Raw genomic sequence first — 26683 nt, forward strand, 5'->3', positions numbered from 1 at the left:
AAAAGAGATTATTAATTTGTTTTGTTGAATCTTGTGATCATTAGTATAGTTTTGTTACTTATTTGTGATATCTAATTTATTAAATATGAACTTTCTGAATGGTGAAATATATGTATTAATCGTTTTTAACTTTTAATTATTTTTATTCTCTTATTAATACAACTTATATACATGCATGAGAGGTATTTATGAAATAAAAGTTTCATCTCTCTCTCTTTAAAGTACTTTTTTAATATTATTTTTTCTAATTGAATTAATTTTGTTATCAAAACCTTAACCTCAGGAGAGGTCTGAAAAATTTTACAAATTTTAGGGAAGACTAGTGAAATTGTTAGAAACCTCAGGAGAGTTTTCTAAAATTATCCCTAGAACGAACTTTTCGTCATAGCGCTGTCCTTTCAAATTTTGACGCGATCAAAAAGTCGTGTATGGAGAAGTAAAAACGAGCCACGTACTATTTCGGAAGCATGATTCGTTTACTTTTGGTGTAATTACCTTGTTACAAAATCCAATAAACATGAAAAGTAAATCAAATTAGCAGATGGAACCGTAAGATTTTACTCCACCTATAAGTTGAATATTCTTCGAGTTAGCATATGTCAGTAGGGATAATCTCAGAAACCTGCCATGAGATTTTTGACAATTTCGCTAGCTTCTCTTGAGATTTGTAAAATTACACAAACCTCCCCTATGGCTAATGTTTTAGTAACAAAATTAGCCCAAATCAGAAAAGGTAATATTAAGAAAGTATTTTAAGGAGAGATATGAAATTTTTATCCCGTAATTACCCTTTCTAAATGTATATAAGATTCAGTAAAACAGACCAGCCATCCCTCTCAACATTAAATTCGCTATGATTCTTATGATTTTGAATAGAAAGAATTTTTGAATTTTGAATTTTGCATTTTCTTTTTCCTTCTTTTTCTTTTCCGTCCAAGAAAACACCTATTTCCGACAGAAAACCTAAAACCCTCTCCAATGGTCTGAGGGGAAAAAAAGGGTCAATTTTTTGTTTAAAAAAAAAAATTTCCTAGCCTGTTGTGCTTACTAAGTGCTCACGATAGGCACAGCTGTAAAAGATTTTTCTGTCAGATCAATATTTGTGTAATTTTTTTTCAATCGATAATCTAAGGAATTAGCCTTATTTCTCCCCCCTCCCCCTCTCTTTACATTTTCAAGCGTTTTCGAAATCAATATTCTACTTGCAAGCCACCGGTCATCATTAAAGAAATTCTCAACCGTTATTTTCGTTAATTAATTATTCATAATTAATTAGTGCTCTAATTACTCAATCATTAGATATTAGCTTCTATAAGGCATAATGTTTTGGAATATATGAGTAATTTTTTCCCATATAATGTAAATAATTGAACCCACACTTTCACAAAGGGAGGTAAGTGTAATTTCATAAACCTCAGGAAGGCCAGTGAAATTGCCAGAAACCGTCCCATGTCAGTAATGGAGAATTTTTCTTTCTCCAGCCTGCAAACACGCGTTGGTGGGCGCATATTCAAGTCACACTGGCATGGCAATGAAGTCTAGTTCGTTCTAACAAACCTTTAAATGCCATGTTTCCTTTCCTTAGCCCAAAGGCAACATATTCTGCTTGCTCCAGGAACCTTTGTGAGGTTTGATACCAGCAGCACAAAATCCTACAACATATTCTTCATACAAGCACTTTTCACTGGTTTGATTAATTTCTCGCAAAAGAATCTTGTAATAAAGGCTTTTGTTGCCTTTCGGCTTTTACCAAGATCTTGCATGCAAGAGTCTCGAATTTCTTGGCCAGTTCTTTCTTCTGGAGTTGGACCAGGACCCCATACCCACAAGGCTATCTTGTTGCCAGCCCTTTCGTTTTTTCATCTTCTAAGTCCCGATCCTAACTTGTTCCACCCGCAACAATCACACGAGAGTGCCTTTATGGCCTCAGAAATGAATTAATTGAAATTGGCTCATGCAAAACTCCTGTGAGTTGTAAGCGTCGTGGTCAATCAAATCAAAATGGATTCAAGAATTATTTTTGGTTGTCTAAGGTTAGAAGCATTTGGACCCGTATAGTATTAAACATGTACGCACGAGAGGGTATCATACTCGTCCTTTCCTGCAGAAGCTGTAGAAAAAGAGCAAGTACAAAAACCAGTTGTCAATGATGTGGGTGTCATTTCATATACATAACCCTCGAGATGGATCTCCGGATACATCATCTTAACAAAAGGCAAAAGCATAATGAAAAAGAAAAGAGAATTGTTGCAGTTTTCACTAACTAAATAATTTAATCAACATCATTGACAACTGCACATGGACGCCCTCCACTTGATCTAAGACTTCATCTTCCAAGCAACCTCATCCAGCGGCAACGATTTGCAACATAATATTATGAAAAAAATAGTGCAACCGTACCATACAAAGGACTTGAGAATATCTACAGCCTGAAGGCGCCACCCAGGAGATACCATTCTCAATAGCCCCTTGCAATGCTCATCTGCCTCAATGAACATCGCTTGACGACGAGCTCCGCCCTTCCCACCACTCAACACTACTTTCTCATTCTGTAAAGGATATAATTGTCAAATTAAAGACATATAACAAAGAACTTTTGCAACCTGAAATGAAGTAAAACATAAAAAAAATATGCCAACCCAAAAACATGCAACAACAAGAGAAATTGATCACCTACCTTTTGCCTAAATCTCTTGAGAGTGTCAACTAAGTCCTCATAAGAATCTAAATGTACCCACAGCTTCTTCAGTTTTCTCAGGATAGCAACACTTTTGTCCACATCATCTTCATAAACCCTATCCTGTTCAAACCAAAGAACTATGAATTCCCACGAATCACTAAGAAAGAAGAAGTGCGTTAGACAAAAAAGAGTTTACCCATCTTTTATAACACTCAGGATTGAAAACCAAAGAAAGGACAAATAAGCCGGTTGCTTTGTCAGAAAGCTTTGCATTGCCTGCAAAATCAAAGTCTTGCATTGTACGAAAACAGCAGTTTCCCTCAAACTTAAAACCACCCCCACAAACAGCTAGAAAAGCAATAAAGTTAATAAGATTCTAAAATTTATCACCATAACCAGAAATCACATGCAAATGCAACCATTACTTTCCTATGATACATCTTCGACAACCATGAAGCATTATTTTACACGACGGTTACCTCCTCCAATAGCGCGCCAAGCAAGATCTTGAATTTGAATAGCAAGCTGCTTTCTTGAGTCACTCCCATTTACACCAGCAACAGCTACACATCGCAGGGTGGGATAGATTGTCTCAAATCTATCAGTTTCCTTTATAAAATACCAAGACAGAAACTGTTTAACATGCATCCTTCCATAGTCCTAATATCAAGTGCTGTAGCTTAAAAGGAAGAAATCAGTCATGTTTTCTTGACTTCTACCTCAACTGGAGCTGAAGGGAATGCCAGATGTAGCAATAACTCCAATGCCGAAGCAGGAAGTAAACGCTCCCCTTTTCTCACATGACCACTCACCAAAACTTGTTCTGCGTTTGGGACTGACAAAATACTACAAAGGAGAACAAAAAAACAAGAGCAAATGTTGTATTAGAAATGGCTCCAAAAATGCACTACACTACAGGCTAAAATTAGTGGTCATCTATTAGTCTTGATATTTAGCAATAGCATAATCTGAATGTGCACTAGCCTTGATGTTTAGCACTAGCATTTTAAGAACACCAGAAAGAGTATTAAGAGAGTGAGAGTTTAGATGTAGGCATCAAACTCATCAGCTAGAAGCTTTAAGCACTCTGCCTCTTCTGTGAAATAATCACCTGTACAGAAATGGTGCTCCCCCCACATCCTCCCCTAAAAAAGAAAAAAAGGCTCATTCCGCATCCCTCCTTTTGCAACACCGTACCTCAAAATGCTTCTCTAGGGTGCTAAGTGAGATTGATAGAAACCTCAAGCGACGCTTCCCATATCATCCCAAAAAATATTAGCAAGTCTTTTGCACTCCTTACAAAAGAATTACACAAAACCATAAATTACATTTAACGTACCTTTCCACCACTTGTAAAACCAATTCCTTGGTCTCTGGACTTGGATTTGATTTCATACCCAAGAGGGGCAGCATCTCCCGCACCCATATGTACAACCCCAGCGTAAGATCTCCTCGGGCTGCCTGCACAAAGAACCTTTGGCATCAAATGCATAGTCAAAACAACATATGACAAAGCATATCATTTATGTAAACATTTAGTTGGAAACAACTTAGGCATTGTCATCTATTTTACCTGCATAGTCATCCACACAAACACTGGAAGCTTACTTTCACCGTGGTACCTTGAATTATCCTTCCAAATTGACAATATAGAAACCAGAACATCCGGTTTCTGTTGCAATATCAGCGATACTACTAGGAACATAACGACCTGCGACACAATATAATGTCAGGAAAGAACAAGTAAACATTGTCAATATCATATTGCAATTGTAGATACAACACCGGTCATACATGTAAGAATTATGAGATTACAGTGGAGATAAGTAAATTACAAGACATTTTTCAAGCTGGTTAATAAGATTGAAACAGCGATACAAATCACATAAAAAGCCAAACGAAGGATTGGATATATACCTGACAATTTGAGCCACCGGAACCAGCTTTTTGACCTTCCAAGGCAGCAACAATGCAGTCTAACGCTTGTAAAACAGTTGCCTTGAGTGCCTCATTAGATCTGTGCTGGATCCAGCTAACTGCTAGCTGACGTACCTCATGAGGAATATTCTGTCAAGTGAAAATACAGACTTTTCTAAGCTCACGAATAACACTATTTTACACACCAAGAAACGAGGTCAGATTTGCCTTGCATCACATGGGGAAATGGGGGGAGGCTAAGAAATGATCTCGACTTTATATATGTCAAATTCCACAAATCTGGACTGCATCAAACAAGGAAGAAAAATATTTGAAGTTCTGAATAAAAAGGGCAAAGACTGCTTTTCTAACAACGTCATTGATGTTTTAAACAACCTTTGACCCTATTTGTTGTTTGATAGACAAAAATCAATGAACCTGAGTAACTTATAAGAGGGCCAATATCATACATAGTGGTAGTACAAAGTTTTCTAGGACTTCTCTAAGCGATGTTTCAATTTCATAATCCATTCTACTATTATCTCAATGCCTAAGGGACCTATTACAAGATGTAAATACGCAGGCTGTTTGTAAGTACCCAAAATGCAGTGTATTCGGCTAAGAAAAACTTTCCTTCTGCAGATCCAACTATCAAAACTATCCTGCTAAAGTGAGACCTAAGGACAACATTTTCAGAAGAAGTGATGCAACTAAACACAAGAAGCTTTGGATATCACCTACAGTAGAGTAAAAGCATACTAAAGAAAATGCAAAGAGAAAATTTTTAACAGCGTTCAGTCAATATGCATGAAAAGCTGAACAGAAATGGTATCTATATTGCTAAGTCCTTTCTGACCTTATCAGATGTTAAGTAGAATGCAGACACAAAACTTAATATCAGTATCCTTCTAACATCATATCATTCAAACGTCTCAGTACAAGCCAAAAATGAAAAAAAAAAAAAAAAATCAACAACACAAGACGAACGACGAAGAAAGCAAAAACAAACCAACTTACTCGATCAATTGTATCTGCCGCCAACTCATTGAATAGTTTCAGCCAAGGTGTTTGAGGTGGGCGCCGCACAGCTGAAAATACCCCTTCCAAGTGATTTGTGAATTTGATTAGCCCAGTGTCTTCTTGTAATTGTTGGGATTCATTAGATGCCTGCAGTATTTGGGACGAAGGGGAAAAATTAAGAAAAGGAACAAACCCCTAAGCCGTAAGAACAATACTCGGACAATATAGATGATAATAAAATCTGACCAAAGCGAAGGAAAGAAAAGACGCCAATTCGGCTCCTTCCGCACTCCCATTTGTCTCCATCGTCGCCATGGCTCTCCCCTCGTTCTCAAGCTGCTGCTGCTGCTGGTTCTTCCTATTCTTTCTCTCCTTCTTCTTCTTCTTCTTCTTCTTCTTCTTCTTCTCCGCCTCCTCAAATGATAGGGAATCCATCTCACCTAGGGCTTATTCTTTCTTCTTCTTTTTTTATTTTTTATTTTATTATTTTAAGTTTTTTGACCCACGCAATTTGGTTCCTGTGTTTTGAGCAGGACTAATTGCGTATACTGGGTGGGGGCAATGTTGGTACTCCAACTTCCAGTTACCCCTTTTTGGCCTACAGTAAATTTGGACTTAGTACTACTTTGGTGGGTTTTAATTTTGTGGAGGACATAAATGGATCATTCTTAATTTTGGCGAAGTGTGATTAACCCATGCCAAAACTAATTTTAAACTTAAAATGCAGCCTGAAATTGTAGAAAAGTTGATTTCATCAATATTGATAAGGTGAGTCGCATGATCCGTTAGAAGTAACTATTCAACTAGCATTTTGTCCTGAGCTATGCACGGGTTTATATTTCAAATCAAAATAATATTATATATATATATATATATGTGACTAATAATTTCAAAGAAGTGTATGCTTAACGTGTTGAAAAAAATTTAATTTATGAGCACAAAGCAAACTCTTTTAATTTTAATATCCTAAATAAGTTGGAGCCAAAACTTGCTTACTTATTGTCTGTCAATAGCTGAAAACAATTTGAATTAAATAATCTAATCTGTATTGATTTAAATGGTAGAGGAATTGTTAACCCATTTAAGGAGAGGGTTAGATTGGGTGGTAAGGTGAGAAAAATTTCTAAAAAATATATATATATTTATGAATATCTGACGAATGATATCATGTTATACCCATATATCAAAACTTATAATATAAAACTATAAATTATAACCAACTTATTTTTTGATTTTTTGAAAAAAAAAAAATTTCTCTTATATTGTGCCCCTAAAATTAAAATTAGTAATTTTCATAAAATTTAATGTAGATTTCAAAAAAAAAAATCTTTGTAAATATGTGCTTTTAAAGTGTTCAAAATTGTTAAAAACCATCATCCTTTCCCACATTCTTACCTATCAGTTGGCTATCAATTGCCTTGTACGATCTTTTTGTACCTTCTACCATAGTGCCACTTCCCTATTATTTTTTTGTTATCTCTGTAATACCCCTGTAATGTCCTTTCTTCCTCTCCCCGTTCTCCACCCATTCTTATAACTTATATTTCATTTTCAACCTTTCCCGCTACTTTTTAATTTCTCACCATTCCCTTCCCCCCACTTTTAGCTTCCTATCCCTCCTACCAAATATATTTAACTTTACATACCATAATATGAAAATCATATAAAATACAAATTGATTACAATTATTGCAATTATTGGTGTCTAAAAATGCAAATGAAAAACTATTAATGTCTTATAATACCCCCAAGTACTACAATATATATATATTTATTTATTTATTTATGCTGTGTGTGTACGCACACAAAGCATAGCTATTACATATTTACATATGAAGGCAACAATCATAAGACTGCATAAGATAATCAATGATAACCAAAGCTACCCTTAGCATTTGGGTAGTTTAATTTTGAATCATGGTCAAATTTGAATCAGATAGATGCAAATTAAGTAGTTTAATAGTTTAGGGTCAAATGTTCTATATCTTTCTTTTAAACTGTAATGTTATTTCTTTCTAAAATTTTGGTAGAACTGATGTTGTTATTAGTATTATTATTATTCATCAAAAATGAATAGTTCAAATAGAAATTTCCATGTTAAAAGACTAGTTGTAGTTTATTTTTTATTTAGTGATTTCATAATTTAGGTTTCATGAATGGTGCCATTCTTGATTTTTTAAATCCATGACTAGTGAATATTATTTCCATTTTGTTGTATATATAATTTTGCCCTTTTAGTTAGGATTATTAAGTTAAAGGATAAATTATTGTTATTTATTTTTTAACTTTTAGTAGGTTTGGTGATGTTTTCTCTTTATTTATCCTTCCAATAATAAACTTCAAACAAAATTCCTATATAAGTGGCGTCACTTCTTACTTATTTAAAGTAAAAAAGGCATGAAAGCATGTTATATTTATTATCTCTTATTATGGTCTTGTGTAGAAGTCTTAAAATTTTTTTTTGAACGTCGTAGAAGTCTTAATTGGAGTAAAATGGTAAGTAACGAATGGCATATCGAGAAACGTGATGAGTTGAAATTAATCAAATTAAATTAGTAGCAGAACATGCGCACTAATCAAATTAAATGGTACGAAACATGTATGCTAATGAGTTAAAATCATATTTCAATTGTAAAAGAAGACATGCACATCCACAGCAACTAAAATTTTGAAATGAAATGATTTTAAAAAATAACTAACCATTTCAAATGTGAAGAGTAAATGCGGGAGCTAGGAGAACTATATTTTATAGGCTCAATTAAACGTAAAATTCTAGAGAAAAAAAAGATTTAGGAATTTGGAGGTGTGTGTGTGGCTTGTTTCTCAAATCCTTTCTCAAATTTATATAGATATAGACATTGATTTCTTTATTCCACTTTTCTTTTTCTTTTTCAAGCCATTTCAGACTAATATTCTAATTTATTGATGGCAATGCAGGGATGATTTGAAAATTAAAATATTTATTCTTTTTTGGTTTTAAAATAGTTACTTCTTTTCTTGTTTTAAAATAGTTATTCTTTAATATACATTTTAATGTTGATTTTGCTTATAGGGGCTGACTTGTAACATTAAAATGCAAAATAAGGGAGGTAAGAACATTGAGAATGCTAGTGGTACTAGATGAAATCGTCAAAATTCCGAGGAAAAGGTTTTCAAAATTATCCTTTCTAATGTGCTCTACTCCGATAATTTTATCATTGGCTGTGTCACCTGAGATAGAAAGAAGGGATAAATTCAGAAAACTACCCCCAGGTTTCTGACAATTTTACTATCTCTTTTGAAATTTGCAAAATTACATTAACCTCCACTGAGATTAAGGTTTTAATAACAAAATTAGTCCAATTAGAAAAAAATAACATTTAAAACATATTTTAAAGAAAAAATGAAACTTTTGTTTTATAAATACCCTTTATGCATATGCACAAGTTGTATTAGTAAAAAAAGGAAAATTATTAAAGGTTAGAAATAATTAATACACACACTTTACTATTCAAAACATTCATATTTAATAAATTAAACAACACAAAAAAGACAAAATTACACAAATGATCACAAAATTTAGCAAAACAGACTAGTCATCTTTTCCGCCATGATGTTTGTTATGATTCTTGTGATCTTAAATAGAAAAAATTTTCGAATTTTGCTTTTCGCTTCCGTCCCTTCTCCTTTACTAATATCGAACGAATAAGTAATTGGAATACTGATTAACTGTTAATAACTAATTGTCTGCGATAACTGTTAAAATTTTTTTTGATGATGAACGTTGACTTGTAATTACAAAATAACACTAACTGATATATCTAATGATGCTATTTTGTGATTGATAAAATTTGACAAGACCAGAAATCCGTTGTACATAATGTGAAAAGAAGTGCTTTGGTAGAAGAGAAAAAAACAAGGCAAAAAAAGGTTGTTCATAAGGATATTTTATTTGAAACTCTTAAAGTTGCGACAGTTGTAAAGTAATTTCGTGGAAATAAATGAGAAAGGAGAAAAAAGAATGGCAAAATTAAAAAAATTTCTGTTCAAAATCACTAGAATCATAGCAAACATCATGTTAAAAGAGATTATTCATTTGTTTTGTTGAATCTTGTGATCATTAGTATAGTTTTGTTACTTATTTGTGATATCTAATTTATTAAATATGAACTTTCTGAATGGTGAAATATATGTATTAATCGTTTTTAACTTTTAATTATTTTTATTCTCTTATTAATACAACTTATATACATGCATGAGAGGTATTTATGAAATAAAAGTTTCATCTCTCTCTCTTTAAAGTACTTTTTTAATATTATTTTTTCTAATTGAATTAATTTTGTTATCAAAACCTTAACCTCAGGAGAGGTCTGAAAAATTTTACAAATTTTAGGGAAGACTAGTGAAATTGTTAGAAACCTCAGGAGAGTTTTCTAAAATTATCCCTAGAACGAACTTTTCATCATAGCGTTGTCCTTTCAAATTTTGACGCGATCAAAAAGTCGTGTATGGAGAAGTAAAAACGAGCCACATACTATTTCGGAAGCATGATTCGTTTACTTTTGGTGTAATTACCTTGTTACAAAATCCAATAAACATGAAAAGTAAATCAAATTAGCAGATGGAACCGTAAGATTTTACTCCACCTATAAGTTGAATATTCTTCGAGTTAGCATATGTCAGTAGGGATAATCTCAGAAACCTGCCATGAGATTTCTGACAATTTCGCTAGCTTCTCTTGAGATTTGTAAAATTACACAAACCTCCCATATGGTTAATGTTTTTGTAACAAAATTAGCCCAAATCAGAAAAGGTAATATTAAGAAAGTATTTTAAGGAGAGAGATGAAATTTTTATCCCGTAATTACCCCTTCTAAATGTATATAAGATTCAGTAAAACAGACCAGCCATCCCTCTCAACATTAAATTCGCTATGATTCTTATGATTTTGAATAGAAAGAATTTTTGAATTTTGAATTTTGCATTTTCTTTTTCCTTCCTTTTCCTTTCCGTCCACAAAAACACCTATTTCCGACAGAAAACCTAAAACCCTCTCCAATGGTCTGAGGGGAAAAAAAGGGTCAATTTTTTGTTTTAAAAAAAAAATTTCCTAGCCTGTTGTGCTTACTAAGTGCTCACGATAGGCACAGTTGTAAAAGATTTTTCTGTCAGATCAATATTTGTGTAATTTTTTTTCAATCGATAATCTAAGGAATTAGCCTTATTCCTCCCCCCCTCCCCCTCTCTTTACATTTTCAAGCGTTTTCGAAATCAATATTCTAATTGCAAGCCACTGGTCATCATTAAAGAAATTCTCAACCGTTATTTTCGTTAATTAATTATTCATAATTAATTAGTGCTCTAATTACTCAATCATTAGATATTAGCTTCTATAAGACATAATGTTTTGGAATATATGAGTAATTTTTTCCCATATAATGTAAATAATTGAACCCACACTTTCACAAAGGGAGGTAAGTGTAATTTCATAAACCTCAGGAAGGCCAGTGAAATTGCCAGAAACGGTCGTCAGTAATGGAGAATTTTTCTTTCTCCAGCCTGCAAACACGCGTTGGTGGGCGCATATTCAAGTCACATTGGTATGGCAATGAAGTCTAGTTCGTTCTAACAAACCTTTAAATGCCATGTTTCCTTTCCTTAACCCAAAGGCAACATATTCTGCTTGCTCCAGGAACCTTTGTGAGGTTTGATACCAGCAGCACAAAATCCTACAACATATTCTTCATACAAGCACTTTTCACTGGTTTGATTAATTTCTCGCAAAAGAATCTTGTAATAAAGGCTTTTGTTGCCTTTCGGCTTTTACCAAGATCTTGCATGCAAGAGTCTCGAATTTCTTGGCCAGTTCTTTCTTCTGGAGTTGGACCACGACCCCATACCCACAAGGCTATCTTGTTGCCAGCCCTTTCGTTTTTTCATCTTCTAAGTCCCGATCCTAACTTGTTCCACCCGCAACAATCACACGAGAGTGCCTTTATGGCCTCAGAAATGAATTAATTGAAATTGGCTCATGCAAAACTCCTGTGAGTTGTAAGCGTCGTGGTCAATCAAATCAAAATGGATTCAAGAATTATTTTTGGTTGTCTAAGGTTAGAAGCATTTGGACCCGTATAGTATTAAACATGTACGCACGAGAGGGTATCATACTCGTCCTTTCCTGCAGAAGCTGTAGAAAAAGAGCAAGTACAAAAACCAGTTGTCAATGATGTGGGTGTCATTTCATATACATAACCCTCGAGATGGATCTCCGGATACAACATCTTAACAAAAGGCAAAAGCATAATGAAAAAGAAAAGAGAATTGTTGCAGTTTTCACTAACTAAATAATTTAATCAACATCATTGACAACTGCACATGGACGCCCTCCACTTGATCTAAGACTTCATCTTCCAAGCAACCTCATCCAGCGGCAACGATTTGCAACATAATATTATGAAAAAAATAGTGCAACCGTACCATACAAAGGACTTAAGAATATCTACAGCCTGAAGGCGCCACCCAGGAGATACCATTCTCAATAGCTCCTTGCAATGCTCATCTGCCTCAATGAACATCGCTTGACGACGAGCTCCGCCCTTCCCACCACTCAACACCACTTTCTCATTCTGTAAAGGATATAATTGTCAAATTAAAGACATATAACAAAGAACTTTTGCAACCTGAAATGAAGTAAAACATAAAAAAAAAATATGCCAACCCAAAAACATGCAACAACAAGAGAAATTGATCACCTACCTTTTGCCTAAATCTCTTGAGAGTGTCAACTAAGTCCTCATACGGAGCTAAATATACCCACAGCTTCTTCAGTTTTCTCAGGATAGCAACACTTTTGTCCACATCATCTTCATAAACCCTATCCTGTTCAAACCAAAGAACTATGAATTCCCACGAATGACTAAGAAAGAAGAAGTGCGTTAGACAAAAAAGAGTTTACCCATCTTTTATAACACTCAGGATTGTGATACAAAGATAGGACAAATAAGCCGGTTGCTTTGTCAGAAAGCTTTGCATTGCCTGCAAAATCAAAGTCTTGCATTGTATGAAAACAGCAGTTTCCCTCAAACTTAAAACCACCCCCACAAACAGCTAGAAAAGCAATAAAGTTAATAAGATTCTAAAATTTATCACCATAACCAGAAATCACATGCAAATGCAACCATTACTTTCCTATGATACATCTTCGACAACCATGAAGCATTATTTTACACGACGGTTACCTCCTCCAATAGCGCGCCAAGCAAGATCTTGAATTTGAATAGCAAGCTGCTTTCTTGAGTCACTCCCATTTACACCAGCAATAGCTACACATCGCAGGGTGGGATAGATTGTCTCAAATCTATCAGTTTCCTTTATAAAATACCAAGACAGAAACTGTTTAACATGCATCCTTCCATAGTCCTAATATCAAGTGCTGTAGCTTAAAAGGAAGAAATCAGTCATGTTTTCTTGACTTCTACCTCAACTGGAGCTGAAGGGAATGCCAGATGTAGCAATAACTCCAATGCCGAAGCAGGAAGTAAACGCTCCCCTTTTCTCACATAACCACTCACCAAAACTTGTTTTGCGTTTGGCACTGACAAAATACTACAAAGGAGAACAAAAAAACAAGAGCAAATGTTGTATTAGAAATGGCTCCAAAAATGCACTACACTACAGGCTAAAATTAGTGGTCATCTATTAGTCTTGATATTTAGCAATAGCATAATCTGAATGTACACTAGCCTTGATGTTTAGCACTAGCATTTTAAGAACACCGGAAAGAGTATTAAGAGAGTGAGAGTTTAGATGTAGGCATCAAACTCATCAGCTAGAAGTTTTAAGCACTCTGCCTCTTCTGTGAAGTAATCACCTGTACAGAAATGGTGCTCCCCCCACATCCTCCCCTAAAAAAGAAAAAAAGGCTCATTCCGCATCCCTCCTTTTGCAACACCGTACCTCAAAATGCTTCTCTAGGGTGCTAAGTGAGATTGATAGAAACCTCAAGCGACGCTTCCCATATCATCCCAAAAAATATTAGCAAGTCTTTTGCACTCCTTACAAAAGAATTACGCAAAACCATAAATTACATTTAACGTACCTTTCCACCACTTGTAAAACCAATTCCTTGGTCTCTGGACTTGGATTTGATTTCATACCCAAGAGGGGCAGCATCTCCCGCGCCCATATGTACAACCCCAGCGTAAGATCTCCTCGGGCTGCCTGCACAAAGAACCTTTGGTATCAAATGCATAGTCAAAACAACATATGACAAAGCATATCATTTATGTAAACATTTAGTTGGAAACAACTTAGGAATTGTCATCTATTTTACCTGCATAGTCATCCACACAAACACTGGAAGCTTACTTTCACCGTGGTACCTTGAATTATCCTTCCAAATTGACAATATAGAAACCAGAACATCCGGTTTCTGTTGCAATATCAGCGATACTACTAGGAACATAACGACCCGCGACACAATATAATGTCAGGAAAGAACAAGTAAACATTGTCAATATCATATTGCAATTGTAGATACAACACCGGTCATACATGTAAGAATTATGAGATTACAGTGGAGATAAGTAAAATTACAAGACATTTTTCAAGCTGGTTAATAAGATTGAATCAGCGATACAAATCACATAAAAAGCCAAACGAAGGATTGGATATATACCTGACAATTTGAGCCACCGGAACCAGCTTTTTGACCTTCCAAGCCAGCAACAATGCAGTCTAACGCTCGTAAAACAGTTGCCTTGAGTGCCTCATTAGATCTGTGCTGGATCCAGCTAACTGCTAGCTGACGTACCTCATGAGGAATATTCTGTCAAGTGAAAATACAGACTTTTCTAAGCTCACGAATAACACTATTTTACACACCAAGAAACGAGGTCAGATTTGCCTTGCATCACATGGGGAAATGGGGGGAGGCTAAGAAATGATCTCGACTTTATATATGTCAAATTCCACAAATCTGGACTGCATCAAACAAGGAAGAAAAATATTTGAAGTTCTGAATAAAAAGGGCAAAGACTGCTTTTCTAACAACGTCATTGATGTTTTAAACAACCTTTGACCCTATTTGTTGTTTGATAGACAAAAATCAATGAACCTGAGTAACTTATAAGAGGGCCAATATCATACATAGTGGTAGTACAAAGTTTTCTAGGACTTCTCTAAGCGATGTTTCAATTTCATAATCCATTCTACTATTATCTCAATGCCTAAGGGACCTATTACAAGATGTAAATACGCAGGCTGTTTGTAAGTACCCAAAATGCAGTGTATTCGGCTAAGAAAAACTTTCCTTCTGCAGATCCAACTATCAAAACTATCCTGCTAAAGTGAGACCTAAGGACAACATTTTCAGAAGAAGTGATGCAACTAAACACAAGAAGCTTTGGATATCACCTACAGTAGAGTAAAAGCATACTAAAGAAAATGCAAAGAGAAAATTTTTAACAGCGTTCAGTCAATATGCATGAAAAGCTGAACAGAAATGGTATCTATATTGCTAAGTCCTTTCTGACCTTATCAGATGTTAAGTAGAATGCAGACACAAAACTTAATATCAGTATCCTTCTAACATCATATCATTCAAACGTCTCAGTACAAGCCAAAAATGAAAAAAAAATAAAAATCAACAACACAAGACGAACGACGAAGAAAGCAAAAACAAACCAACTTACTCGATCAATTGTATCTGCCGCCAACTCATTGAATAGTTTCAGCCAAGGTGTTTGAGGTGGGCGCCGCACAGCTGAAAATACCCCTTCCAAGTGATTTGTGAATTTGATTAGCCCAGTGTCTTCTTGTAATTGTTGGGATTCATTAGATGCCTGCAGTATTTGGGACGAAGGGGAAAAAATTAAGAAAAGGAACAAACCCCTAAGCCGTAAGAACAATACTCGGACAATATAGATGATAATAAAATCTGACCAAAGCGAAGGAAAGAAAAGACGCCAATTCGGCTCCTTCCGCACTCCCATTTGTCTCCATCGTCGCCATGGCTCTCCCCTCGTTCTCAAGCTGCTGCTGCTGCTGGTTCTTCCTATTCTTTCTCTCCTTCTTCTTCTTCTTCTTCTTTTTCTTCTTCTTCTCCGCCTCCTCAAATGATAGGGAATCCATCTCACCTAGGGCTTATTCTTTCTTCTTCTTTTTTTTATTTTTTATTTTATTATTTTAAGTTTTTTGACCCGCGCAATTTGGTTCCTGTGTTTTGAGCAGGACTAATTGCGTATACTGGGTGGGGGCAATTCTGGTACTCCAACTTCCAGTTACCCCTTTTTGGCCTACAGTAAATTTGGACTTAGTACTACTTTGGTGGGTTTTAATTTTGTGGAGGACATAAATGGATCATTCTTAATTTTGGCGAAGTGTGATTAACCCATGCCAAAACTAATTTTAAACTTAAAATGCAGCCTGAAATTGTAGGAATTAGGAGGTGTGTGTGAGGGTTGTTTCTCAAAATACCTTCTCAAATTTATATAGATATAGATAGTGATTTCTTTATTCCACTTTTCTTTTACATTTTCAAGCCTTTTTAAGACTAATATTCTAATTTGTTGATGGCAATGCAGGGATAATTTGAAAATTAAAATATTTATTCTTTTTTGGTTTTAAAATAGTTACTTCTTTTCTTATTTTAAAATAGTTATTCTTTAATATACATTTTAATGTTGATTTTGCTTATAGGGGCTGACTTGTAACATTAAAATGCAAAATAAGGGAGGTAAGAACATTGAGAATGCTAGTGGTACTAGATGAAATCGTCAAAATTCCGAGGAAAAGGTTTTCAAAATTATCCTTTCTAATGTACTCTACTCCTATAATTTTATCATTGGCTGTGTCACCCGAGATAGAAAGAAGGGATAAATTCAGAAACCTACCCCGAGGTTTTTGACAATTTTATTACCTCTTCTGAAAACAAGTATTTCTTCTTCTTTGTTTTTGAGAAGTGAGATACTTGATTGTAATACAACTATTGAGACAAAAAATGCTGAATTTTTTGAACATATTTTTTCACTGTCAAATAAAATTTCTCATGCACTTGTTGAAAAAAATAAGGAGACAACCTCTAATGAGGGGTTGAGAATGAGTAAAAGGCCAAGAAAAGAATTTTCCTATGGGAATGATTTTCAAACCTTTCTTGTTGACAATGATCCTTTAACGTATTTTGATGCAATTTATTCTTCTGATTGCAAGTTTTGGAAATAAGCAATTAAATCTGAAATTGATTCTATTTTGAAAAATAAAACGTGGATTTTGGTAGACTTATCCCATGGTGCAAAATCTACTGGTTACAAATGAATTTTTAAAAGAAAATATAATTCTGATGGTTTTATAGAAAAATACAAGACTCGTTTAGTAGCAAAAGATTTTTCTCAGAAACAAAATATTGACTATTTTGACACGTTTGTACCAGTAACAAGAATTTCTTGTATTCGTGTTTTATTTGCCTTAGTTTCTATCCATAAACTTGTTGTTCATCAAATGGATATCAAAACAGCTTTTTTAAATGGCGATTTAGAAGAAGAAATTTATATGTTTCAATCTGAAGGACGTATTGTATCTGGACTAGAAAATAAAGTGTGTAAATTAATTAAATCTCTTTATGGCCTAAAAAAAGCTCCTAAATAGTGGTATAAGAAATTTGATCGAGTATTGATAAAAGATGGTTTTTCGTCTGTAGAAGTGAATAAATGTGTATATACTAAAATTGTGAATGATCAATATGTTATAATTAGCCTATATGTAGATGACATGCTTATATTTGATACAAGTGTAGAGATTATTAATAGTACTAAATATTTCTTATCTTCTAATTACTTTTTAGTATTGAATCAATGTTTACGAATCTCATATTTACACTTAAAAATAAAAAATCTTAAAAAGTACTTTAAGAGACGAAGAGAGTGAGGAAAAAAAATTAAAGATAAAGAGGAGGAAAAAGGAACAGTGATTGTAATTGAATATTTTTTTACCAACAGCTCCTAATTCTTAACAGATTCATAAAAGGGAAATTGGCAACTATTTAACAAAGAGTGGACATAAAAAAAAAAAAAAAAAACAAAGACTGAACATCATAGGTTTCAATTTAAATGACCAAAATATCCATGTGGGATATCTCAATCAACTTCCACCAAAATGAATCCCTCCTCTCTCTGCCACTCTCTCAATTTTCCACCACCATTAACCCTATAACCACTACCCACTAGCCGCTACCTTCCTCAACAAAACGTACCTTGCCGCAAAGCCAGAGGAAGCAGAGATACAGGCCCAATGTTATGATAGGATTCTTGCTATAATTATGTGACGACCAGAGCTAGCAGCCTCAGTGGGGGCGGGCAGCAACGGATGCTCAGATTTGGTACATCATAATGAATTCAGAAACTAGCAGCTTCAATCAATGTTCTCCTCCTCGCAAAACATCTTGGTAAAGCCAAAAATGACACAAGCAAACGAAGGGATCAATAGTTGGTCAACACAGCATGAAAAAATTCAGCTCTCGGACGCTTAAAATTTCAGCATTCTCACTCTCATAGCTAGGAAGAATTTGGAATTCAAGAAAAAAAAAGACAGACACTTGAGAATTTTGATATTCTTGACTTGATCCATGACTACGGCCTCGAAGCAATTTCGTCCAGGGGAAAACAGTTGCAACATAATAAGAATGCAACACCGCAAAACTTGAGAATCTTTACCATACGACGGTGCCACCTTAGAGCTGATGCCACAATTCTTAACACCTCCTCGCAATGCTGGTCTGCCTTACTGAATATTGCTTGACGCTTAACATCCATCCCACCATTCAATGCTTTCCCATTCTGTGAAAAATATACTAACAGAATGTTGGCAACCTCGTATCAAGTAAAACATCAACTTATTTAATAGAATGTTGAATATCACAGGAGTCCTTAATTTACTAGCTAGAATACCGTCAGTCCGAACACTTTTATCTTATATATCCTTGTACTTTAGATGTAAGCATAAAAAAGACATTTCGGTCCGTTTGTTTCGGGTGAAAATATTTTCCTAATTTCCCGTGTTTGGTTGCACAAAAGTTACTGAAAACATTTTCCTATGTAAAATATTTTCACTCATCTTATGAAAAACAACTTCCCTTCCAAACTTACTGAAGTTGTTTTCCGAAATGCATGCATCCCGCCTGTAGTATGTTCCAAACTTACTGAAAACATCTTGTAGTATTTTTTTTTTTAAGTGTAAACAGGAGGACTCGAACCCAAGACCTCTTCCTTACACTCCCTCCCCTGTACCACCCAACCCAACCCAAACCTCCCCTTAGTATATTCAAAATAAAAAAAAAAAAACCTCATCCTGCTCATCCTATGTTAGTAATTAATTATGTATAATAGGGATATTCTTTTCTAGAGAAACTTTCAGTAGTGAGAGTGCAAGATATATGTCACAATAAGCGTTGCATGTGATTGATATTTGACACTAAATAACCAGCAATTTGTTTATTGTTTAAGGAGATATTTTTTATTCATATATACATTTCTCCAAGATTTTTTAAAGTTAAACAATGAGATAAATTTTCTTATTTTGCATGAGAAGAAGCATGTAGTTATAATGTGTAAAAAGTAAAGATAGAGATAAAAGTGAAAATATTTTAAAAGTTAAACAAATACCAGAAAAATGAAGTAAGAAAATATTTTCAATAAACTAACCAAACACCTGAAAATGATGAAAGAGAAATGATTTTCATGGAAAATTACTTCCCAAGGAAAACATTTTACTTTCAACCAAACAGACCCTTCATGTTTATACTTTTCCAGTCCTAAATCAGCTAGCACAACCCTCCAAGATAGTCCTCCTGAACAACTATACAAATTATGACAATGAATGAGCAACCTTGTAGAGGAGCTGCGCGCTATTCATCTCCAAGGTCATGCAGGAAGCTATTGGTCTTGCCCACAGGCTTATGGCCTATAAGTTAGAGAACCAAGGGAATGACATAATTCTAGCGAATTTTGAACTTTGTTTCTCAGCATATGCATGACAATGGAATACAAAGCCCAAGTCTAACAAGTTTATGACTTTCCCCTCTGGCAAATACTTGCTGTTCCCAAACTTCCAGCTCTTCGAATCTCGTCTGAAACCCTTGGAAAACCTTCGCCTGTGTTCAAAGCCCATGCTCTGTCAAGGCTTCAACTAACAGTTTCACGAGTCAATTTTATGAAGCTCTTAATACAATTAAACCGCAAACACTTGCTACTCTAAATTATGAACTATTTTACCACTACAGACAAGTACCCAATGCATGGGATTGAATTCAGCAACATGCCAACTTTAGGAAAGATTTTGATGACAATAAATTTATTCTATGATAATTGGACTGCTCTACAATTTACGAACTATTTTTGCTTTCTGTGTTCACACTAATCCAGCTTCACAGTTCACGGGACTAAGAAGTGTATGGTAAAGTTTTAAGGTCTATTCTGAATTTTTAACTAAAGAACCATTCTAATATTTTGCCCTCAAATTCTTAATAATGTTCTAAATGACAACCAAACCACATGGCCAAAGAAAAAGGGAAATAGATCACCAACCATTTGCATCAAACTCCAGAGAGTGTCGCGTAAATAGTCATAAGAACCTAGGTGAACCCATAGCTTCTCAAGTCTTTCTAGGATAAGCACACTCTTTTCCACCTTATGTTCATAAATTCTTTCCTGTTCAAAACAAAGAATAATTATCATCATGAGTCTTGAATCGATGAAAACTAAATTGCATAATACCGAAAGGGACTTACCCATCGTTTATAACACACAGGATTTTGAGCCAAACTGAAGACAAATAAGTTGATTGCTTTTTCTGATAGCTTTGTCTTGCCTACAAACACCATCAGCACATTACAAGCTGTACAAATTAAATAGACCTCACTGTTTTAAATATTTACTTCTCCATCTTTAGAGTTACCAGTAATATGCTACCTGCTTTGCACATGGATATATTTTTTGATGATATACATTTTATATATACTAAATTTCTTTACTAGATACTGATGGTAAATATAATACATTGTAAGAAACTATAACTAACAAAATTTAGTAATTAGCAGTTAAGCAAAATGTATTTATAAAAACAATTAAACACTTATCATACATTCTACCATATAAAAACTTTGAAGATGGAAGTTTAGCTAAGTTATTGTCCATTTTGCTGGAGTTGCAGTAGAAAGAAGAGGAAATTTTCTATAATTTATGAAAACAGTGCATAAATTAGAGTTAGAAAAAATATCATGCTCATTTTTAGCTATTGCAAAAGAGATCTTATAAGCCTAATCTCTTCTTCCAACTCTAAATAGAATCAATTGAAGATCAATGCAAAGTTTATAAGAATCTTTTAGGGCTAAACTTGTATATTTCTATTAAAATTTGAGGTGGAGTCCAAATAATACCTTAACATTCTTTGGGAACACTTTCAAGTATATCCAAGTATTCATTTGCTTTAAGAACCAATTTCCAATTCCAATCTAACAATAGTTTTCCTTTTTGTAATTGAGCTTTCTTTCTAATGCAACTTGAAAAATCTTTTTGTAACTTTAATCTTCACCAAATCTTGATTTAAGTCATTTTATGGGGTATGAATGGATCAATTAATGATTAATAGCACCATTTTATTGCCCATTTTCACATTAAGGAGTTTGAGCAATAGTGAAAATTAATTGACGGTTTTAGATTGGAGCATTCTATTAGATTGATCATGGGGATTGATTTTTGGTTTTTATAATGACTATTGCCTTCCCATGTTAAAAAAAAAAAAAAAAAAAAGCAATGGTCCTTTCTTTCCCACTAACATATTTCTTAAAAGACTAATTTTTAAATCACAATTTCAGACAATTTTGAGAAGAACTTTTCCGAGCAATATTTTGGTCATGGCTTTTCATAGTTTAAGACATTAAGAAGTGAGGATGATGGGAGAAAATGTGCATTAATATAAGCACAATTGTGAAAGGTTAATTGTAGTTAAAATTTTGGATATAATAAATATTTATCAGTTTCAAAACTTGTAGAATTTTTGTGATAGTATTTTTTGAAACATTCTTGCATTTTTTTCTTCATCAATATGTTAATAAATATAGTGAACTTAATTGTCAATTTAACCTTTTGTCTTCTCATTAATAGTTTTAAACCAACATATATGATATAGTGACTTTAATAATCATTAAACAATAAGGGCACAATATGAATGTTCAATCATCATCAATTACTAAGGGTACGATGGAGATAAGAAAAACTAAGACAACAATAATGCTTACGCTCAAAATATCAAGACTCAAATATCCTTTTATCTAATAAAGCATCCTTTCATTTTAGTTCTTTTTATTTTTCTTTTGTTTTGCATTTGGTGCTGTGCTGACAAAATACTATGAAATGAAAAAGAAATGCAAATTATATATCTGTCATTTATATATTTACCTGCATAATCATCCATATGAACGCTGGAAGCTTATTTTGACCATTTTTCTTCAAGTCATCCCTCAAAATAGGTAATATACTGATCAGCACGTCAGGTTTTTCTCTCAATATCATTGATATTAATAGAAACATAATGACCTGCAACACAAACAAACATACTCTATATATCAGAATGTAAAGGTATGGTTACAACACTAATATAATGAATGATACCATAGGAGAAAGAAGGTTGTAGATCGTATATTGACTTTAGGAATAAAAAATTAACAAGGGAGGCTCACAAATTCTGAACAATTTTATCACTCATCATCGAGTATTTTGTGTTTCTCCTGGGAATTTCTACTGAGAATTTTTTGTTTCTCCTGGGAAATTCCTAGTGAGAATTTTCTGTTTTTATCTTTGTTTTGTTGTCTAATCAGAATTTATTTCAGATTTGGTTGTTAGATTTGATTTTTTTTATTTTTTTTTGGGTTTTGGGTGTATTTGGACAGATCTCATCATCGTTATTGAAACTTGAATCTATTGATTAGTTGAATATAACAACTGAAGTTGGTGAAAGGGCTATGAATATACATTTTAATTAGCTGGATGACTAGTGAATGAAGAGGGCAAAACATATATATTTAAAGTTTAGAGGAGCAACGTATTATAAAGGGTCAAGTTCGGAGGACAAAATGTAATTAACCCTAATAATTAACTCATCGAAAGAAAGATTATTGAGCTACAAGGCATGTGGTGAAGGCGGTCAGAGCCACCCGCCGCAGATTGGGTTGCAAGAAATTGAAAGTTTGAAAACTCAAAACAAGGGAGTAAGTTTGGAGCAACTTGGGTGTTGGTACTTTTCATACTGATTAAAAAAATATTTGATATCTTGTTTGGAAAGTTATTTTCTTTTTAAAAAAATATTTATCTTTTTCGTGAACACATTTTTCAATCACTTTTTTATTTCATATATATCGAATTCAAATTATTATAATATATCTTTTTTTTTCACAAAAACTCTAAAACATACCAATCCAAACAAGCTCTACCTTCCGTTGTCCAGTCACTCAAAATGGGAGCCAGTCTAGCTTCCATTATCAAGCATTACTATCGAGACGGACCGTCCCTGAACAGACTGTCAGGATTTGACCCAAAACAATTATACGATTCAGATCACTTCTTGTATTTCATTTTTAACGTGTATGAAACCCACAAAAATTTGTTCTAAAATTACACGTTATGCAAATAAAATTACACCGTGTGCAAACAAAGTTATGCGATATGTAAAATACACAAAACTGCGAGGAACGATTGCACCTGCAACCGTTCCTGCCCGTGGTCCCATTACTATTGACTATTGACACAGCAGCTAATGTGACATTACACACAGCATGGCATCATTCCTCAAGGTGCAGAAGTAGCAGTTCTTTGAAAGCATTTATCTCCAAATTGCCTTTGGTTGTGTGTTCACGAATACACTGGAGAATAACAATAGCTAGTAAAATCATAAGTTTGCCAAAAACTATTTTGAAGGGTTAATTACAATTCCTGTTATTATTTTTCCCATTTGGATGGACCAATGAATTGAACAATCAAGCAGCTCTATAACATCTTCAGAAACGGAAAGGATGACCGCTTGGGCAAATGCGGAGCGAGCATAGATAACTATTGTACCATTTACTTCTCACACTACATGCGAAAATTACAAAACAAGCAACTCTATTGTTATTGTTGAATGCAAGGAATCCATCCTAGACCGATGACTGAATCCCAATAATCCCTGCACAGCATAAAATCAAATTTTGAGCCACCATACCATACACGCGGAGGAAAGAATGACTGGCTCAGAGAAAACTGCAGGGGGGGGGGGGGGGGGGGGGGGAAGAGAATTTGATGATACAAGGTAAAAAAAGCTAGTAGAAAAATGGGAGGAGCAAGTGCAATTACCACAACCAACCCTCGCACCAGCATTTCCAGTAGTCCTGCTAAGTTCATGTCCACCTGTTGTATGCTTCAATTATTAGCTACAACACAATAATTCCAAGTTGTAAATAAACCTTTTTTACTGAATCCAATGAACTGAAACTATCACATATTAATTAACTTGTGACAAGGACTGAAAGACATAGACACTTCAATAGCAAAAGTTTTATACTTTTATCAGCAGATCAAATTTTTCAACAAGAAGAACTGCAAGGGAGATTCATCTTTCACAGTTAACAGAGAACTGCAAAACTACTATTTAGTGTTTAATCATTAAGTTATCACCTTCTACACCCTAATCCAAATAAACATACCTTTTCCCAGATCATCCGGATCAGCATGCACAACAACCCCCCGCCCCAAGATGGAGTGTGGACCACTAAGTGGAATCTATCAACAAGAAAAGCTAAAAGATATTAAAATTAAAGGACAAAAGAAAAAAAGAGAACAATCCTGAACTAGAGACAACCATTTCTTATACATTGCTTTTAAAGGATTATATGACAAGTTCCCTACTTAACATCAATAAGACCTCACTATGTAAGTTAACTGATACATTTCAACTCTTAGCATCACTTGAAAACTAGGAGATGAGCCACAGATATCTAAAGATAGATAAAGGAAACAAGTTCATATTTTGTTAAACAGCAGAACAACTTGCTAATACTATACCTGAATGTCTTTGATTGAGATCTCAGCAACCCCTGCAAAGCAAGAAAATAAATTTAAAAAAAGAAAGAAAGAAAAGGAAACCTGTTTGACTAGCTAATACCATTTCCAAAGATACAAGTCTTTCATGACACACCATCTGCACCAGCAATAATATTCCCCAAATCACCGGCATGACGATTTTGATCAGATGGTGCTCCATGATCCTTTTTCAGTGGGTTAAAATGAGGCCCTGACATTACAAAATGGGCAGATATCAGACTTTTAAAGAGTCGCTATTTAGCAGCTAAACAAACCTGATGAGAGAACATAATAACCAGCTCCACATTACATCTCTTTCTGGTTATTTAGCAGCTTTAGTTGCACAAAAAGATAGCCATACATAAAACAGGAGAATTCTAAACTCATACACTACATATTCAGTCACAAAGCAACCATACTCCTTGTCAAGCCAACTGCGCCAACAGCCTCAAACATAACTAATTAATAGAAAGGATACCTTTATTTGGGGGTGACTAAGCATCCTTCTAAACAGTGTATCTGTTTGTCCTTTCTCTCAATCAAGTATTATGGCTCTTTGAAACGTAAGAGCAACAGAAGAAAAACTTATTACAAATCTCTGAAGCAAACTTATTCCAGGCCCTTAATCCCATGAATCTTTTGTCACCTATAATATCGTTATCACACGTAGAACCTTGCAGAATGAGAACCTTATTCTGTAAACATATCCGGGAGCAAGGGCCCAAATTAAAAACCTTGGAACTTGAGCACAAAATGGTCAGATTTTCAAGACAACTTTTTGTGAAATTAAGAAAGGCTGGGAATCCTCAGCAATAAGGGGGAAAGCAACCATTTCAGATATCCCAGGTGACTGCCTCACACTGTACCTAAGGCTTAGCTACTCTACACAACTTAATCCTATATGCTATGCAGGAATGCTGAGTAAATATATTTAGCTACCGAAAAAAAAAAAGAGAGAGAAAGGTGCAGTCTTTCATAATAAAATGAACTAAAGCTGCAGAGTAACATGTGAAAAATCAGATGGTTTAACTTCAAATCAGAAATTAGCTTTAGACAAACGAAGTATTCAACTCTTCTACATATATTGCATACGCCCCGTTTGAATTAGGGGGTGGGGACCCATATAAGGAGATAGTGAAATAGGGGGAGAGGGGAGATAGCAGTAGCATAGTAAGAAGGGAGTGGTACGTACCAGTGGAATTGCAGCCATTGGTGGTGTCACCAAGAGCATGAATATGGAAGCCATGGAGGCCTGGAGTCAGGCCTGTTATTCTTCCTTTCACAAGGGTCGCCGCGCCCCCTGCTTCATGGTTTAGTTACGACTTACATATAATCAATCAATCAACTGAGGCTATGTAGACAGAATAATACTACTGTACTTAATAGATTCTGAAAGTGAAGAAGAAGAGGCACAGAGAGAGAGGGGGGGGGGATACCATTGAAGTCTTGGAGGAATTGGATAGAGCCCCTTACGTTGTTGTTGGTGTCACCGCCGGAGATTACAGCCACCGCTTTCAGTATGCCCATTGGCTTTGCACAGCCGCTTTCGCCACTGCTAAGTTTTCATCATCTTATTCTTATCTTATTATTGGAGTGGTTACGATTCTCTATTTTTATTTTAAAATTTGTCTTTTATGTTGTAGTATGTGACTGATTATTAGTCTTATCTTTGCAGTTAATTTACAATAATGGGCAAGGCCTAAAAACATACAAGTATATTCCAGTAGTGGACCTCTCCTATTAGGCTGGTCTGGAAATTTCATAAATTTATACTGGGTTTTTTTTTTTTTTTTGCAGAAAAATTATACTGGATTTAGCCAACAAAGATAGAGGAGAAAAAAATTTTTGATTGCTTTTATTTATTTATTTATTTTTGTGGGTGTGGTTTTTTTTTTTAAATTATTGGGCCGGCCTTCAAACCTTAGAGGTTTTCTAATTGGGCTGGGATGTGGAAATAAATCGGGAAGATGAGCTAGCTATTTGTG

At 34.5% G+C, this 26683-nt stretch overlaps 3 protein-coding genes across 10 annotated transcripts; all 3 read right to left on the bottom strand.

Moving 5' to 3' along the window:
• Positions 1-2128: 2128 nt before the first annotated feature.
• LOC113696960 (uncharacterized) lies at positions 2129-6136 on the bottom strand. Of its 2 annotated transcripts, none has more exons than XM_072056666.1 (10): positions 5864-6136; positions 5615-5764; positions 4598-4747; positions 4254-4391; positions 4020-4141; positions 3400-3526; positions 3160-3289; positions 2877-3028; positions 2678-2800; positions 2129-2549 (listed from the first exon to the last, which is right to left on the bottom strand). In XM_072056666.1, exons 1-10 carry the CDS (start codon positions 6050-6052, stop codon positions 2319-2321), a joined length of 1512 nt encoding a protein of 503 aa, XP_071912767.1. In that variant the 5' UTR covers positions 6053-6136; the 3' UTR covers positions 2129-2318. The 2 variants fall into 2 exon arrangements, with proteins under 2 accessions (XP_071912767.1, XP_027072139.1); XM_027216338.2 differs by having other exon boundaries at positions 2877-2956; positions 5864-6135.
• A 5676-nt stretch (positions 6137-11812) lies between these two features.
• On the bottom strand, positions 11813-15803 carry LOC113696959 (uncharacterized). Of its 3 annotated transcripts, none has more exons than XM_072056712.1 (10): positions 15538-15803; positions 15288-15437; positions 14273-14422; positions 13928-13987; positions 13694-13815; positions 13074-13200; positions 12834-12963; positions 12551-12630; positions 12352-12474; positions 11813-12221 (listed from the first exon to the last, which is right to left on the bottom strand). In XM_072056712.1, the coding sequence occupies exons 1-10, from the start codon at positions 15724-15726 to the stop codon at positions 11991-11993; spliced, it is 1362 nt and encodes a 453-aa protein (XP_071912813.1). In that variant the 5' UTR covers positions 15727-15803; the 3' UTR covers positions 11813-11990. The 3 variants fall into 3 exon arrangements, with proteins under 3 accessions (XP_071912813.1, XP_071912812.1, XP_071912814.1); XM_072056711.1 differs by having other exon boundaries at positions 13928-14026; XM_072056713.1 differs by lacking the exon at positions 13928-13987.
• A 7733-nt stretch (positions 15804-23536) lies between these two features.
• LOC113697508 (superoxide dismutase [Cu-Zn] 2) lies at positions 23537-26324 on the bottom strand. Of its 5 annotated transcripts, none has more exons than XM_027217155.2 (7): positions 26135-26322; positions 25891-26001; positions 24814-24909; positions 24681-24712; positions 24323-24398; positions 23973-24026; positions 23537-23805 (listed from the first exon to the last, which is right to left on the bottom strand). In XM_027217155.2, the coding sequence occupies exons 1-7, from the start codon at positions 26223-26225 to the stop codon at positions 23777-23779; spliced, it is 489 nt and encodes a 162-aa protein (XP_027072956.1). In that variant the 5' UTR covers positions 26226-26322; the 3' UTR covers positions 23537-23776. The 5 variants fall into 5 exon arrangements, 4 of the variants coding, with proteins under 4 accessions (XP_027072956.1, XP_027072958.1, XP_027072959.1 ...); XM_027217157.2 differs by having other exon boundaries at positions 25891-25998; positions 26135-26321; XR_003449887.2 differs by having other exon boundaries at positions 23662-23805; positions 23973-24049; positions 26135-26323.
• Positions 26325-26683: the final 359 nt, after the last annotated feature.

This window comes from Coffea arabica, chromosome 7c (assembly GCF_036785885.1).
Source record: "Coffea arabica cultivar ET-39 chromosome 7c, Coffea Arabica ET-39 HiFi, whole genome shotgun sequence".
NCBI classification, from domain to species: Eukaryota; Viridiplantae; Streptophyta; class Magnoliopsida; order Gentianales; family Rubiaceae; genus Coffea; species Coffea arabica.

Bases quoted from the DNA above. Each gene is read 5' to 3' on its own strand.
- LOC113696959 (XM_072056711.1), bottom strand. From the start codon at position 15,726: ATGGATTCCCTATCATTTGAGGAGGCGGAGAAGAAGAAGAAAAAGAAG. The intron at 14,027-14,272 runs GTATATATCCAA...ATATTGCAACAG, and splicing joins CCGGTGGCTCAAATTGTCAG to AAACCGGATGTTCTGGTTTC. The intron at 12,222-12,351 runs GTAGGTGATCAA...TATCCTTTACAG, and splicing joins TCAAGAGATTTAGGCAAAAG to AATGAGAAAGTGGTGTTGAG.
- LOC113696960 (XM_072056666.1), bottom strand. From the start codon at position 6,052: ATGGATTCCCTATCATTTGAGGAGGCGGAGAAGAAGAAGAAGAAGAAG. The intron at 3,527-4,019 runs GTACGTTAAATG...TCTCCTTTGTAG, and splicing joins GTTTTACAAGTGGTGGAAAG to TATTTTGTCAGTCCCAAACG. The intron at 3,290-3,399 runs GTAGAAGTCAAG...TATTTTATAAAG, and splicing joins TCCCTTCAGCTCCAGTTGAG to GAAACTGATAGATTTGAGAC.
- LOC113697508 (XM_027217155.2), bottom strand. From the start codon at position 26,225: ATGGGCATACTGAAAGCGGTGGCTGTAATCTCCGGCGGTGACACCAAC. The intron at 24,713-24,813 runs GTGTGTCATGAA...CTTGCTTTGCAG, and splicing joins TATTATTGCTGGTGCAGATG to GGGTTGCTGAGATCTCAATC. The intron at 24,027-24,322 runs GTATGTTTATTT...AGCATACAACAG, and splicing joins TCCGGATGATCTGGGAAAAG to GTGGACATGAACTTAGCAGG.